The sequence below is a fragment of the Crinia signifera genome, chromosome 8 (genome assembly GCF_055691185.1).
Source record: "Crinia signifera chromosome 8, ASM5569118v1, whole genome shotgun sequence".
NCBI classification, from domain to species: domain Eukaryota; kingdom Metazoa; phylum Chordata; class Amphibia; order Anura; family Myobatrachidae; genus Crinia; species Crinia signifera.
The window spans coordinates 167,458,494-167,476,433 of NC_139224.1; the positions used below are offsets into that span (position 1 = coordinate 167,458,494).

At 47.1% G+C, this 17,940-nt stretch overlaps 1 protein-coding gene across 2 annotated transcripts in view; it reads left to right on the forward strand.

The window, feature by feature from the left end:
• PDE4B (phosphodiesterase 4B) overlaps positions 1 to 17,940 on the forward strand; it is a 338,958-nt gene that overhangs the window by 94,541 nt on the left and 226,477 nt on the right. Inside the window, exon 1 of one of the 2 annotated variants that reach the window (XM_083157705.1) lies at positions 4,074 to 4,830. The exons of the other annotated variant lie outside the window; for it this stretch is intronic. Coding sequence (XP_083013831.1) covers positions 4,604 to 4,830 — 227 coding nt within the window. The 5' untranslated portion in view covers positions 4,074 to 4,603. Of the gene's footprint in view, positions 1 to 4,073; positions 4,831 to 17,940 lie in introns of those variants that run through there. 2 annotated transcript variants of the gene reach the window in all.

The window sequence follows — 17,940 nt, forward strand, 5'->3', positions numbered from 1 at the left end:
CACTTGGGGTAAGGGGATTGCATTGTATAATAATACACTTGGGGTAAGATGATTGCTTTGTGTAATAATACACTTGGGGTAAGGGGTTTGCTTTGTATAATAATACACTTGGGGTAAGGGGATTGCTATGTATAATAATACACTTGGGGTAAGGGGTTTGCTTTGTGTAATAATACACTTGGGGTAAGGAGTTTGCTTTGTATAATAATACACTTGGGGTAAGGGGATTGCTTTGTGTAATAATACACTTGGGGTAAGGGGTTTGCTTTGTGTAATAATACACTTGGGGTAAGGGGTTTGCTTTGTGTAATAATACACTTGGGGTGAGGGGTTTGCTTTGTGTAATAATACACTTTGGGTAAGGAGTTTGCTTTGTATAATAATACACTTGGGGTAAGGGGATTGCTTTGTGTAATAATACACTTGGGGTAAGGGGTTTGCTTTGTGTAATAATACACTTGGGGTAAGGGGCTTGCTTTGTGTAATAATACACTTCGGGTAAGGGGATTGCTTTGTATAATAATACACTTGGGATAAGGGGATTGCATTGTATAAAAATACACTTGAGGTAATGGGATTGCTATGTATAATAATACACTTGGGCTAAGGGGATTGCTTTGTATAATAATACACTTGGGGTAAGGGGATTGCTTTGTATAATAATACACTTGGGCTAAGGGGATTGCTTTGTGTAATAATACACTTCGGGTAAGGGGATTGCTTTGTATAATAATACACTTGGGGTAAGGGGATTGCATTGTATAAAAATACACTTGAGGTAATGGGATTGCTATGTATAATAATACACTTGGGCTAAGGGGATTGCTTTGTATAATAATACACTTGGGGTAAGGGGATTGCTTTGTATAATAATACACCTGGGGTACGGGGCTTGCATTGTGTAATAATACACTTGGGGTGGGGGGATTGCTTTGTGTAATAATACACTTGGGGTAAGGGGATTGCATTGTATAATAATACACTTGGGGTAAGGGGCTTGCTTTGGATAATAATACACTTGGGGTAAGGGGCTTGCTATGTATAATAATACACTTGGGCTAAGGGGATTGCTTTGTATAATAATACACTTGGGGTAAGGGGATTGCTTTGTATAATAATACACTTGGGGTAAGGGGATTGCTTTGTATAATAATACACTTGGGGTAAGGGGATTGCTTTGTATAATAATACACTTGGGGTAAGGGGATTGCTTTGTATAATATTACACTTGGGGTAAGGGGATTGCTTTGTATAATAATACACTTGGGGTAAGGGGATTGCTTTGTATAATAATACACTTGGGGTAAGGGGATTGCTTTGTATAATATTACACTTGGGGTAAGGGGATTGCTTTGTATAATAATACACTTGGGGTAAGGGGATTGCTTTGTATAATAATACACTTGGGGTAAGGGGATTGCTTTGTGTAATAATACACTTCGGGTAAGGGGATTGCTTTGTATAATATTACACTTGGGGTAAGGGGATTGCTTTGTATAATATTACACTTGGGGTAAGGGGATTGCTTTGTATAATATTACACTTGGGGGAAGGGGATTGCATTGTATAATAATACACTTGGGGTTATGGAATTGCTTTGTATAATAATACACCTGGGGTAAGGGGATTGCATTATATAATAATGCACTTGGGGTAAGGGGATTGCATTGTATAATAATACACCTGGGGTAAGGGGATTGCTATGTATACTAATACACTTGGGGTAAGGGGATTGCTTTGTATAATACACTTGGGGTAAGGGGATTGCTTTGTATAATAATACACTTGGGGTAAGGGGGTTGCTTTGTATAATAATACACCTGGGGTAAGGGGATTGCTTTGTGTAATAATACACTTGGGGTAAGGGGATTGCATTGTATAATAATACACTTGGGGTAAGGGGATTGCTTTGTGTAATAATACACTTGGGGTGGGGGGATTGCTTTGTATAATAATACACTTGGGGTAAGGGGATTGCATTGTATAATAATACACTTGGGGTAAGGGGATTGCTTTGTGTAATAATACACTTGGGGTAAGGGGATTGCTTTGTATAATAATACACTTGGGGTAAGGGGATTGCTATGTATAATAATACACTTGGGGTAAGGGGATTGCATCGTATAATAATACACTTGGGGTAAGGGGATTGCTTTGTATAATAATACACTTGGGGTAAGGGGATTGCATCGTATAATAATACACTTGGGGTAAGGGGATTGCATTGTATAATAATACACCTGGGGTGGGGGGATTGCTTTGTGTAATAATACACTTGGGGTAAGGGGATTGCATTGTATAATAATACACTTGGGGTAAGGGGATTGCTTTGTATAATATTACACTTGGGGTAAGGGGATTGCATTGTATAATAATACACTTGGGGTAAGGGGATTGCTTTGTATAATAATACACTTGGGGTAAGCGGATTGCATTGTATAATAATACACTTGGGGTAAGGGGATTGCTTTGTATAATATTACACTTGGGGTAAGGGGATTGCATCGTATAATAATACACTTGGGGTAAGGGGATTGCATTGTATAATAATACACCTGGGGTGGGGGGATTGCTTTGTGTAATAATACACTTGGGGTAAGGGGATTGCATTGTATAATAATACACTTGGGGTAAGGGGATTGCTTTGTATAATATTACACTTGGGGTAAGGGGATTGCATTGTATAATAATACACTTGGGGTAAGGGGATTGCTTTGTATAATAATACACTTGGGGTAAGCGGATTGCATTGTATAATAATACACTTGGGGTAAGGGGATTGCTTTGTGTAATAATACACTTGGGGTAAGGGGATTGCATTGTATAATAATACACTTGGGGTAAGGGGATTGCTTTGTGTAATAATACACTTGGGGTGGGGGGATTGCTTTGTATAATAATACACTTGGGGTAAGGGGATTGCATTGTATAATAATACACTTGGGGTAAGGGGATTGCTTTGTGTAATAATACACTTGGGGTAAGGGGATTGCTTTGTATAATAATACACTTGGGGTAAGGGGATTGCTATGTATAATAATACACTTGGGGTAAGGGGATTGCATCGTATAATAATACACTTGGGGTAAGGGGATTGCTTTGTATAATAATACACTTGGGGTAAGGGGATTGCATCGTATAATAATACACTTGGGGTAAGGGGATTGCATTGTATAATAATACACCTGGGGTGGGGGGATTGCTTTGTGTAATAATACACTTGGGGTAAGGGGATTGCATTGTATAATAATACACTTGGGGTAAGGGGATTGCTTTGTATAATATTACACTTGGGGTAAGGGGATTGCATTGTATAATAATACACTTGGGGTAAGGGGATTGCTTTGTATAATAATACACTTGGGGTAAGCGGATTGCATTGTATAATAATACACTTGGGGTAAGGGGATTGCTTTGTATAATATTACACTTGGGGTAAGGGGATTGCATTGTATAATAATACACTTGGGGTGGGGGGATTGCTTTGGGTAATAATACACTTGGGGTAAGTAATACTGCATTCGGGGGTAGGGGGCTCGCTTTGTATATAAGGTGATGGGTTTCATTGTGCACTATACCCCTAGAGTGATGAGATTCCGGAGAATAATACAACATGGTGCAAGGTGCGTAGAAGGAGATGCAGCAGGACAGGTGGTCAGGAACGCAGAGCTGAAGATACCAGAGAGGAATATCTGTCCTGCCACCCTATAATAACTCTGCTTCTTCCCAGATTAAAGTAGCATAACAAAACATTTATAGATTTTATTTTGTTGTGCCCAAACAAAAACCACAATAATGCATTGCCATCGCCCCATGTCCTGGAAATGAATGGGTTAGTGGGTGCCCACCATTGCCCCCCCCCCCCCCCCCCCAGTCCGCTACCGCCTAATGTTTGTGTAATGTTATTTCACACGGTTGATGTAAAAATCACCTAATGCAACAGTGTTGAGCAAAACATACATGAGCTCAGCAAGGACAACCGTCGGAGGGGTGTCATCCAATAAGCGAGCAGTAGGTGGAGCCATCGCTGTTTTGGATTCAGTATCTCGGCAAGGAATTCTGAATGAAGATCTTTTTTTTTTTTTTTTTTCTTCCCCTAGCCAAGGAATCTGGCCAGTGAAGCATATGGTATCGAAGTGCATCGTTTAAAAGGCAATTCACTTTTATTTTTCCTCCTCCCGGATTCTAGACGCAGGATACCGTTTTCTGGTTTTAAGGAGGTTTTCTGTGCAAAATCGTCTGTCTGAGCGAGGATGGATGGGGGATTGTTTTCCAATGCTGCACGAGCTGGTGCGTTCAGCTGAATGAATCCTGTTGGCGTGTAGGTCACAGAAGAGCCACCCTCACCGGAGACTAGACTTGCAGAGAAGAGCTGACAGTTCAATCAGGGAATAACCTGGCTCCCCCCCCCCCCATCCCTCACCCCTTTGGTACCCAACTTCTTTTGCATCTTGAAGCTACACCAGCTTGCTGTTCTGCTGCCAGCCTCCTTATCAGTGGCCGCCCATTCTGTCCCACCACCACCACCACCACCCTGCCTTCCTTGGAGTGACTTGGGGGTGATATGTTCTCTGCGCGAAGGTCTTGAGCGAAAGCCTGAGATATGACATCGAAGGAGTCACCCAACGAGCTGTCCACACCGGATACTGAGGTCTACATCAGGACTTTCAAAGAACATATGCATTTGGATTTGCATTCTGGGAAAAGGACCACGACCTCCCCGAAAATCTCCCCGCGCAGCTCTCCGAGGAACTCTCCGTGTTTCTTCCGGAAGTTGTTGGTGAATAAGAGCATTCGCCAGCGGCGGCGGTTCACGGTGGCCCATACATGGTAAGGTGAATCTGTGATTTGGGAGGCGGATGTGTGTTTTGTGGATGGGAAATGCAGGGTTAATGCCGTTGCATGTTGGTTGTACTCTTCATGACCTCGCTGGATGGGTGTGAGAGTGGAAACGCTGGTCGTAGTTCGCACGAACTGCGTGGATTGTAACTTGTGTTCTAATTCCGGTCCAGACCGTGATCCGCTACCGTTCCACCATCGCCCGCAATCTGGGTTTTCCTTCTTTTTGCAAAAGTGACTTTCATTTTGACTCTGTCCCTTTAAATTGGCTGTTTTCTGAATACCCGCTGGAACCGTTAATTGACGTGTTTTGGGTAATGTCTTGCAATTGACATATGCTGTGATTACAGTGACTAATACCTTCCGTTAGAAGCCCCAGGAGATAGAGAGGGGTCATTTAACATTTTGTTTTGCAGGGCGTTCGGATGGGTAACTGCTACAGTGATGTCATTTAAGAGCCGGCATCTTATAGGCAATGTCTTGCGGCATCGGAAAGGAAGAACGCTGCAAATTGCGGTCCTGCAGCGAGTTCCCCGGTGTGCAGGGATGGAGTTAATTCTGCAATATATAACAATACACAGAGGTGATTGTGCTCTGTTGCCGGCTTGGGAGGAGTCAGGATATTAACAAATGTCAATAGGTTTGTCCTGCGATTATCTGCTCCAACCAGACACATGGGAGCAGGGGAGAGAATCCTGCCTGCAAAATGCTGATAGCACTGCTGTAGATAAGGGAATGTTCAGGAGAATGCTCTACACAGGGCGGCTCAGTGCACACACACAGAAAGAGCCTGTGCACAGGGGGTAGAGAGTAACAGGCATCTGCCATCTTCACTGGCAAGCGTCTTATGACCTTATGTCAAGGTTAAAGAGTCACCCGACTTTTGGTGGGCAGGGGGTCACATGGGTGATATGACAGACACCGGTGGCATGGGGTGATGGGGTGATGTTGGGGCGCTGTGAGCAGGGATGGAGGATTGTTGGTGCATAAGCTAAGAAAACAACAGTAGTGAGCAGATAATGAGCTGCCGCGTAGATGAGATTAGAATCATCCGGGAGCCGGGATAGACATATACACTATAAACCTGTGCCACATATATACAGGTGATCGGGATTTCCTTTATTAACTTTCAGGAGGTGAATAAATGACGAGCGATGTGATGTGGGAGTGACTGGGATTATGGTGTGAAAGTCATACAATGTAATATACTGTACTAAAGTCACCTGCGCCCAATGCCCCCAGATCATCCGGAACCAACACACAGGCCGTACCCCGGTGGAGTGGTGTCTCCTCATATGCAGAGATGACTTGGGATAAAATGTTTTTTGGTGGATAGCTCCATAGTGTAGGGATGCACAGAATTGGTGGCTCCATAGTGTAGGGATGCACGGAATTTGTGGCTCTGTTGTGCAGGGATGCACGGAATTGGTGGCTCCGTAGTGTAGGGATGAACGGAATTGGTGGCTCTGTGGTGTAGGGATGCACGGAATTGGTGGCTCTGTAGTGCAGATATACGTGGAATTGGTGGCGCTGGTGTAGGTATGCACGGAATTGGTGGATCTGTAGTGCAGGGATGCACGGCATTGGTGGCTCGGTAGTGCAGGGATGCATGGAATTGGGTACTCTGTAGTGCAGGGATGCACGGAATTGGTGGCTCGGTAGTGCAGGGATGCACGGAATTGGTGGCTCGGTAGTGCAGGTATGCACGGAATTGGTGTCTCTGTAGTGTAGGGATGCACGGAGTTGGTGGCTCATAGTGTAGAGATGCACAGCATTGGTGCTTCCGTAGTTTAGGGATGCACAGAATTGGTGGCTTCATATTGTAGGGTTGCATGGAATTGGTGGCTCTGCAGTGTAGGGATGCACAGAATTGGTGTCTCTGTAGTGTAGGGATGCACGGAATTGGTGGCTCTGTAGTGTAGGGATGCACATAATTGCTGGCTCTGTAGTGTAGGGATGCACGTAATTGGTGGCTCCATAGTGCAGGGATGCACGGAATTGGTGGCTCGCTATTGCAGAGATGCACGGGATTGGTGGCTCTGTATTGTCGGGATTCATGAAATTGGTGGCTCAGTCGTGTAGGGATGCACGGAATTGGTAGTTCTGAAGTGTAGGGATGCACAGAATTGGTAGCTCTGTAGTGTAGGGATGCATGGAATTGGTGGCTCCGTAGTGTAGGGATGCACAGAATTGGTGGCTCTGTAGTGCAGGGATGCACGGAATTGGTGGCTTGGTAGTGTAGGTTGCAGAATTGGTGGCTCAGTAGTGTAGGGATTTACAGAATTGATTGGGGATTTGGGTTTGGCCAATAATAATAGTCCTGATTTTCCAGCAGCCCCTCAAGGATAATCTCAAAATGAAAGAGTTTGGTATTTGGAATAATGACGTACTCTGGATGCATGCAAAATCCAGATTGTCAGAAAAGACATACAGCGTGAATATGTTCCCTTGCTGGTCTGGAATACTCAGCGGTTATAATTATTCCTTGTTTAATTGCAAATATATATATATATATATATATACTAGGTGATTCATCGCGCCCTACGGGCGCTCTTCACACCGTCGTAAGGGGCTGCGCCCCCTTAAATTGTGAACGTTTGTATATGAGAAATATGGTTAGAATTGTATGAAAGATGCCTGTATTGCAACTTAGGTGTCCGCGAATCGCGGGAGGGGGGGTCGCGGAGGGTGCCGCGAATTGCAGGAGGGGGGGTCGCGGGGGGTGCCGCGAATTGCAGGAGGGGGGGTTGTGGGGGGGTGGATGCTGCGAATCGCGGGAGGGGAGGGATTGCAGAGAATCGCGGGAGGGGGGTCGCGGGGTGGGTTGCCGCAAATCGCGGGAGGGGGGTTACGGGGGCGGGGGTTGCGGCGAATCATGGTAGGGGGGGTCGCGGGGGGTGTGACGTGAATCACGGGAGGGGGGGTCACGGGGTGGGGTGCCGAGAATCGCGGGGGGGTGTGTGTGTGCCGTGAATCGCGGGAGTGGGGGTTGCGGGGGGGGTGGGGGGGTGTGACGCGAATCGCCACAAGAAAAAATCAACACAGAAAGGTCAACACATGTAAATGTTGACATAAGTGTGGCACTTCATTGGTGTCCATGTCGACACATGAGAATGAATATGAAAACATTCAAAAAATGAAAAAAAAAACTCATGTCAACCTTTTTCATTGTCGACCATAGCCATGTCAGTGTTTTCCATGTGCAATTTAATTCTGGAGCTGCCGCGAATCGCGGGGGGGTGCCGCGAATTGCGGGAGGGGGGGTCGCGGGGGTGGGTGCCGCGAATCGCGGGAGGGGGGGTTACGGGGCGAGGGTTGCGGCGAATCATGGGAGGGGGGGTCGCGGGGGTGTGCCGTGAATCACGGGAGGGGGGGTCACGGGGTGGGATGCCGAGAATCGCGGGGGAGGTGTGTGCGTGTGTGCCGTGAATCGCGGGAGTGGGGGTTGTGGGGGGGGGGGTGGTGGGACGCAAATCGCCACAAGAAAAAATCAACACAGAAAGGTCAACACATGTAAATGTTGACATAAGTGTGCCACTTCATTGGTGTCCATGTCGACACATGAGAATGAATATGAAAATATTCAAAAAATGAAGAAAAAAAAACTTCAAAAACTCATGTCAACCTTTTTCATTGTCGACCATAGCCATGTCAGTGTTTTCCATGTGCAATTTAATTCTGGAGCTGCCGCGAATCACGGGGGGTGCCGCGAATTGCGGGAGGGGGGGTCGCAGGGTTGGGTGCCGCGAATCGCGGGGGGCGGGGTTCACAGGGGTTCCGGTGGGGGGTTGCCGCGAATTGCGGGAGGTGGGGGGTCACGGGGGGTGCCGCGAATCGCGGGAGGGGGGGTTGCGGGGGGGTGTGACGCGAATCGCCACAAGAAAAAATCTACACAGAAAGGTCAACACATGTAAATGTTGACATAAGTGTGCCACTTCATTGGTGTCCATGTTGACACATGACAATGAATATGAAAACATTCAAAAAATGAAATAAATCTTCAAAAACTCATGTCAACCTTTTTCATTGTCGACCATAGCCGTGCCAGTGTTTTGCATGTGCCATTTAATCCTGGGGCTGCCACGAATCGCGGGGGGTGCCGCGATTTGCGGGAGGGGGGGGGTTGCGGGGGGTGGGTGCCGCGAATCGCGGGAGAGTGGGGTTCATGGGGGTTCCGGTGGGGAGTTGTCGCGAATTGCGGGAGGGGGGGGGGGGGTCGCGGGGGGGTGCCGGGGTGCCGCGAATCGCCACAAGAAAAAAAATCAACACAGAAAGGTCAACACATGTAAATGTTGACATAAGTGTGGCACTTCATTGGTGTCCATGTCGACACATGAGAATGAATATGAAAATATTCAAAAAATGACAAAAAAACTTCAAAAACTCATGTCAACCTTTTTCATTGTCGACCATAGCCATGTCAGTGTTTTCCATGTGCAATTTAATTCTGGAGCTGCCGCGAATCACGGGGGGGGTGCCGCGAATTGCGGGAGGGGGGGTCGCGGGGGTGGGTGCCGCGAATCGCGGGGTTCACAGGGGTTCCGGTGGGGGGTTGCCGCGAATTGCGGGAGGTGGGGGGTCACGGGGGTGCCGCGAATCGCGGGAGGGGGGGTTGCGGGGGGGTGTGACGCGAATCGCCACAAGAAAAAATCAACACAGAAAGGTCAACACATGTAAATGTTGACATAAGTGTGCCACTTCATTGGTGTCCATGTCGACACATGACAATGAATATGAAAAAAATTTAAAAAATTAAAAATAAATCTTCAAAAACTCATGTCAACCTTTTTCATTGTCGACCATAGCCATGTCAGTGTTTTGCATGTGCCATTTATTCCTGGGGCTGCTGCGAATTGCGGGGGGGAGGGTGCCGCGAATCGCGGGAGGGGGGTCGCAGGGGGGGTGCCGCCAATCGTGCAAGGGGGGGTCGCGGGGGGGTTCTTTTTGCCCGCGAATCGCGGGAGGGAGGTCGCGGGGGGGGTGTTTTTTCCGCGAATCGGGGGGGGGTGTCACGGGGGAGGGTTTGCCGCGATTCGCGGGAGGGGGGGTTCGCGGGTGGTGGTTATGCCGCGAATTGCGGGAGGGGTCGTGGGGGGGGGTCTTTTTGCAGCGAATCGCGGGAGGGGGGGTCGCGGGGGTGTTTTTGCTGCGAATCGCGGTAGGGGGGGTCGCGGGGGTGCGGGTGTTTTTGCCGCGAATCGCGGGAGGGGGGGGCGCGCGGGGGGGAGGTTTTGCCGCAAATCGCGGGAGGGGGGCGCTCACCTGGTGGCTGTGGAGTAGCAGTGCTGGGACATGGGAAGGCAGTGGGTGTCTGGCACTGTCTGTGGGCTCACTGGGCTGGTTCTCTGTCACATACCTCCCAACATGACCCTCTCCAGGAGGGACACAATGCTCTGCTTCTAGACTTCCCCTTAATGTATGATTGCCATCACCTGTTTAAAACAGGTTAATTTCTCAGAAAGGTGTTCAGCACAGATGAAGGCAATCACACATTAAGAGGAAAAGTCCAGGAACAGAGCGTTATAGACACAGACACCCACTTTGAGTGACAGATGTAGCCAAATATATAGGAGATATATATATATATATATATATATGTCTAAAACGATAGAAAGAAGCGCTCCATAGTGCAGTTTATCCCAATATAAAAGATTTATTCTTTAAAAAGTTTCCACGGTTTGGACAATAAGGGTCACATACCACATGAGGCGGTATCAGTACCGCACATTGACAGCATAGGATACAGTATTTCACTGTTAGATGGAGAGGTTACACTCTCCTCTCCGTCTCCGCCAGTTTCACTCATTTGAATGACGCTAGGCCACGCCCCTACTCGTTTCGTCACTTCGGATTTTGTGCACGGAATTGGGGACTCTGTAGTGCAGGGATGCACAGAATTGGTAGCCGGTCCTAATCACGGACTCTAGTGCGAGGGAAGAGCTGAAAGGTTTCCCTTCCCACACTCTGGGACTTGTTGGCTCCAAAGTGTAGGGATGAACGGAATTGTGGCTCTGTGGTGTAGGGATGCACGGAATTGGTGGCTCTGTAGTGCAGATATACGTGGAATTGGTGGCGCTGGTGTAGGTATGCACGGAATAGGTGGCTCTGTAGTGTAGGGATGCACGGAATTGGTGGCTCTGTAGTGCAGGAATGCACGGCATTGGTGGCTCGGTAGTGCAGGGATGCACTGAATTGGGGACTCTGTAGTGCAGGGATGCACAGAATTGGTGGCTCGGTAGTGTAGGGATGCATGGAATTGGTGTCTCTGTAGTGTAGGGTTGCACGGAATTGGTGGCTCTGCAGTTTAGGGATGCACAGAATTGGTGGCTCTGTAGTGTAGAGCCCTCTGACGAAGTCCGAAGTGACGAAACGCGTAGGGGCGTGGCCTAACGTCATTCAAACGAGTGAGACTGACAGAGAGGAGAGTGTAACCGCTCCATCGAACAGTGAAATACTGTATCTTATGCTGTCAATGTGCGGTACTGATGCCGCCTCATGTGGTACGTGACCCTTATTGTCCAAACCGTGGAAACTTTTTTAAAGAATAAATCTTTTTATATTGGGATAAACTGCACTATGGAGCGCTTCTTTCTATCGTTTTAGACACATTCTTTCCTGTGGATCCAGGAGCCCTCTGTGGGTAACAAGAAGAAGCCGGTCCTAATCACGGACTCTAGTGCGAGGGAAGAGCTGAAAGGTTTCCCTTCCCACACTCTGGGACTTGTAGTTCCACGAGAGGAAAGACTGTCACTTTCATAAGACTGGTTTTGCGCATATCAATTTGTGTGTGTTTGAATATATATATATATATATATATATATATATATATAAAATGACCCCCCCCCCCCCTCAAGGAACAGTGAGCACCAAAGGCATACATCAAAACTCTAGGGGGTGTGGCTTCACAGGGAATGGGTGTGGCCACATATTAATAATAATGCCCACAGGAGTAGCACCCCTTACACACACAGGACTAGCACCGCTTGTGCACACAATACCCACTGGAGCTGCTATTTTACCAAGAGGGGTGGAGTCTATCCGCATGTATAGCCCGGACCTGCCCCCCCACTGATATTTATTTATATCGAGAGGAAGTGTCCACAGAACCACAGAGTATATCAGGAGATGAGAAATGTATCATTGAGGATAGGGCTGCATGTGACATGATTGAGGAGGGGAATGCACGCAGCAGGAAGCCATGGACTGTGTTATATAGTGGAAGGCGCAGGGTCTCCAGCAGCACAGAGCAGTACTGTGAAATGTGACTTTATGATGATCAAAACCCAGACATCCAGTTTTTTTTTTACTTTGATAGAATAATGGATTCTGTGGAAGGAACAGTCCAAATTTAATGACAAAATGTACATCATTGGTACAGGAACTATATGTTAATATGCGGACTTTATATAAAGTGTTTTTCAGCGGGTTAGAGTTGCCCAAAGTGCCAAATCCACATGTAAATATTTCAGGAGGTTATTAGGCCTTACAAGTGCAGGTCCACCCTGCTGCAGATTCCTGACTCCTTGCTAGGCCATTCCTTGACGACTGTCTCCATGGTGCTGTTGTCAGTAATGATTCTGACCTGACTAGACGTTGCGGAGTGTCTGTCAGCTAAGAAAGCTAATTGAAATACAGTGTAGAAGGGGAGATGCTCTCCACTGGTGGAGATAGGAAAGGATTGGGAGTTGCATTCCGGGAGATTGACGTTCACTATGCTAAGTAGGAGAAACCGTTGCAGAAAATGTCAATTTATATTATTATACTGAAGGCAGGCACAATAGGTTATAATGAGCTGCTGTACCCAATACGCTTTCTAAAGTGCCGCTGTGTCCAAAAGAAGAACTACAACCTAGGAGATTAGCACAAAATCAGTTCCTCCTGCAGTCTGTGACTTAAATTCCACACATGTCCCTTATCTGGCAATGTGAAGGCACCTGCTGCTGTCTCCGCCTCTCTGCCTTAATGTATAAAGTACAGCTGCCCCCTCCTGGAACCTCCAGGTAGTGCATACTTGCCAACTTTTGTTTTCTTCTCTGCGGGAGAAGCCCAGAGAGGAGACCCGATGGTAGGATGTCAGGGGGGCGGGGCAAGGCAGACATCATCAAGCCCCGCCCCCATTCCAGTGAAACAACGTCATTTACGGGTCCGCGAATTGAGGGAGGGGCTAAAATGACACGAATTGCGTTATTTTAGCCGCGCCCCTCGTCGTGGGCCTGTGAAAACGGCATTTTGTGCAGCATGGAAGGGGGGGGGGGGGGCTGCCTGTACAATGTCATATGTGTTCAGAATGAAAGCACCCAACATTGGTGGAACAGTTGGTGTAGTTGGTTAGCATTGCTGGGGTCGTGAGTGAAATTCGTGACCGTGGCATTATCTGTGCTGTGTTTGTATGTCCTCCCAAGCTCATGTTTGTAAATGTGGTAGGTAGTATAGATTGTAAGCTCCTCTGGGGAAGGGACTGATGTGTATCACTGCATTTTTCCCAGTAAAGCGCTCTGTATGTTGTATAGATAACTATCAGTGACGGCTCTTACCCTTGCGGAGAAGAGGGGCTGCCGGGATGCGGGCCCTCCGATGCCACCGCTGCTGTGCTCCCCTCTGCCCCCCCCCCCCCCCGATGCTGCCGGTCCCCAGCACGGGGCCAATGCATGTGCAGTAACATTATACATACTGCGCCTGCACTGGACCAAGCCTCCATGGGCTGCCTTTGCAGGAGCCCCCGGAGACTTAATCAGGTTAACGAGTCTGAACCCATTTTTGGGTCTGCGCCGCATTTGCACACAGAGGCATCCCGGAGGGAGGGAACACCTCCCAATGAATCTGCCTTGAGTGACTGGCAGGTCGGACTTCCAATAGGAAGTCACTGCCAGTCACATTGAAGCCAGAGCAGTCTCACAGACTGCATCTGGCTTCATAGGCAGAGAACAGTGGTGGATTTGACCTGGGGGGGGGGGGGGGGGGGGGGGAAGCTGCAGCCCATAGGTAAAAAAATAAAATCTTTCATATGATACAGAGCATACAGTATATTCTGCCACGAGGAAAGCAGGAGAAATCTGGGTCACTAGTTAGTGTAGTCAGCTAGCGAAACACCATCTATATAATATATATATATATATATATATACATTCTGCAGCTACAAAGGCGGAATGCATTGATCAATACGATGACACATTTCTGTGCCTGCTCACAGCGACCTGACATAAACGTACAAACACAGCGCTGTGTCGCGGATCAGCTCGCGGCTCTGACAGTGTTGCATTTGCAGTCACCTCCGAGTGTCAGAATACCCCTCAGCCGCCTCCTCCGTGCCCAATGTCTAATACAGTCCGAAAGTAATCATTGCTGCTAACTCAGGTGTGAATCTCCACAGCATTACACTGCGTCATTGGCTAGAACAGCTGGGATCTGCATAACCCACTGGGATGCGGATTGTCATTATATCCCATATGCAGTATAATGTAGTCTGCCAATATTACTATAAATCTATGGGAAAGCAATATCGCACAATAAAAACGAGTCGGTCACTTTGCGTTAGTGAAAGGAATTGCTCTATGTACAATTAAGAAACCTTTAATACATCAGTAGAAGGTTGCAAAGTGTTTTTGATAAATAGGTAATATAAGCTTGTAGGAATGCGTGTGGTTCATGTTGTAGCAGGTTTATGGCAATTGGAAAGGCTTGGAGAGAGATAAAGCAGGGTTGCCTACCCTCCCGGAATGGCCGGAAGTCTCCCGCATTTAAATGCCGCAATCCGCGGGTCTCAGAGGAGGGGGCGGAACTAAAATGTCACAATCGCGTCATTTTAGCCCCTGCCCCTCCATGGAGATCTGTGAATTAGGATGTTTTGCATCCTGGGGGCGGGGCTTAATGGCGCTCAAATGTCCCCCCCTGATTTTTACTTTTTCATGTTTTTGGTATTAACTCTCTCAGGTCCAACATCTAGACAGGCTCAACAGCCCTAGCGCTAGTAGCAGATCCATTGGTGAGCCACTTTAACCCTTTCAGGTCCAACGTCTAGACAGGCTCAACAGCCCTAGCGCTAGTAGCAGATCCAGTGGTGAGCCACTTTAACATTCAGTGTAGACCATTTATGAATTTAAAAAAAAGAGTTACAATTAATTTTAACATTTAAACCAGACTGTTTGAATTGCAAAAAAAAAAACTTGGACTGCAAAAGGTTAAAGGGCTGATTTATCAACATGTGATAAAACTCATTGGGCCAGATGCATCAAGCTTCAAAAGTGATAGAAAGGAGAGTGATAAGCAGCCAGCCAATCGGCTGCTAACTGCCATGTTACAGACTGTGTTTGAAAAACGAAAGATGGGAGCTGATTGGCTGTTTTTTTTTATCACTCTCCACTTTAACACTTTTTGAAGTTTGATACATCTGTCCCTTTGTGTATGATAAATGGTGTCCCAGCCTTTCAGCTCCTAACTATCATGTGTTCAGCCCCTAACTGTCACGTGAGTGACTACAGAATTATTGACTGAAGAAGGAACACACAAGTTTGCCTGCTACACATTGGGGCTCTATATAAGATGGGAGTTCTATTGAAGTTGGGATGTTGCTATGGGCAACCAATCAGATTCTATCTATGATCTTCTAGAACGTGCTAAATAAATAAGAAGTAGAATCGAATTGGTTGTTATAGGCAACATCCCAACACCGATAGAACTCCCATCTTAGTACATTTACCCTGATGTGTAAATTCTTGGTGTTTTCCCGGCAACAGGAACTTGGCCGACTGCTGCGTGTTTTTATTTTGTGGGAACAATGCTGCTGTTCTCTGTAAGAAAACAATAAGCCTGTTAGTGCCGCAGGAAAGCGGACCGGTCTGGAGTTTGTTTTACCCAGAAGACAATAGAAGCAGTAATACAAGTGTTCGCATATTCTCTTATGTATTGGGTATGAATTAAAATAAAAATGTTCTTTCTGCGTATAACTGGTTTCGGGTCAGTGGCGACTGCTGGTGTGTTTCTTGACAGTAAATACAGAAAATGCAGGTACACGCTCTAAAGTCCTGTGCACACTAAGAAATATTGTTAATGAGACATCGTTCACACTGCGGATCGCCCAGTGTACGCATCTTTAGTACTAAGGGGGGGATGCTCTAACATCCGCGCCCCCTTACCGCCCCCTATCGCCGGCTACCGCATTCATTATTATCGCATATGCACTAACATATGCGATAATTATGGCAAAGGACAGTACTTGCGTTAAGAGCTGTCCTTTGCGGTGAGAGTCAGTGGGTCCCATGGGGACCTGGCGGCTCTCCCCTCCCTACCTTACCCGTCGCTGCTGCTGCTGCTGCGCCGGGCGCTCCTCCCTGCACCCAGAAGAGGATGTAAAGTGCAGGGAGGAGGAGGTCACAGGTCCCGGACTCAGGTGACGGGGGGGAGGGGGGGGGGGGGTGGTGCAAGGCGGCGGTGGGTCAGTGCGGGGCGGCGGGGGGTCGCGTTAGAAGCCCATAGGCTTCTATGGGGCATCGCCAGATTTTTCTGGCGATACCCCCGCCGCAGTTACCCAGCGGGGGATGCTTAGAGCATCCCAAAATGCAGTAAAAACCCAGATAACAGGGTTTTTACTGCATTTTTAGTTTAGAGAATCTCCCCTTAAGCACTGCTAATCGGAATCATTCTACTATACTCAGCAATAGGACATAAAGTTGAGGTGCTTGGCTAATTTTTGTTGTAAAAAAATGGTCTCACCAACCCCGACCCGGCAACCTAATTTGGTGGGTCTCTAACACTAATGTCATACTCGCCTACCCTTCTGGAACCGGTGAGAGGAGACAATTTGATATTATTAAAGTTGAAGTCCAGGACAGTATAGCTGAGTACACACTGGGCAATATATCATCTATGATATGGACGATGTATTGTGTGTTTATCGTCCAGTGTGTACAGTTAATATTGTTAACGACCCAATACAGCTCAATCGGACAATATTGGCAGTGACTGCGCGTACAGAGCGGGGTGGCGGGTGAAATCACTGACCGATATCGTGAACGATATCGGCCAGTGTGTACACTCAATATCGTTCTCCCCGTAGCCTCTGTGTACGCAGCATTAGTGACAGAAGTCGTAGGATATTTATTATTTATTAGATCAGCGTGTTGAGACCTGAATTATCTTCTCTGAAGCTTTGCTGCAATATGCTGTTTTTGCAGTAAGTCTCAGACATGGTAGTCGCATAAAAGATGTACCAGACCCCCTTGATGATCCATATGTCGGGGTCCTGCTGTCAACAGCAGCTGTTGGGATGCTAATTCAGAGGCATCCCATTACGTACCGGGCTCTGTGCCAGGTTTACGTCAGGCAACACGCACCCAGGTGCGCTGACACCCATTCAAGTCTTAAGTACATGTAAATAGGTTTTTGCACAAAATCATACAATAGATGATCAGTGAAAAAAAAAGAGGTGAATGCGTAATCAGCTAATCAGAAGCGGCTAATATCGGCGATTGTCCGTCTCCATGGGTAATATCACAAGCTCGCATTATGCGGTCAACATTAGGGTTAGGGACAGACTTACCTTAAATTCACACTGTCAACATTCTGACCATATGTGCCAGATGTATCAAGATTCAAAAAGAGATAAAGCGGAGAGGGTGATAAACAGCCAATCAATCAGCCCCTACCTGTCATTTTTCAAACCCAGCCTGTAACATGGCAGTTAGGAGCTGATTGGCTGGCTTTTTATCGCTCTCAATTTTATCACTATTCGAAACTTGATACATTCGGCCTCGAAAGCCAAAATGGTCATTGTCGACATAATGAACATGTCAATGTCGACATAATGAATATGTAAACATTCTCAGGTCCGCATGACGAATGTTGATCTAACATTCCGAGCCCTAAGTATCCGCTATCGGCCAACTGTCCTTTCCAAACAGGTTGGTTATACGCCGACTCCATCATCACGCCAAATCATAAACCAATGTGGTTACCCTGTTGCCCCAGTTATGTCAATCCACACCCAGGATGTATCCAGCGTCAAAAAGTGATAAAGTAGACGGAGATAACGCAACAGCCAACCAGTTGCCCCCAACTGTCATTTTTTTTAAATATAGTCTGTAACGTGACAGTTAGGAGCTGATT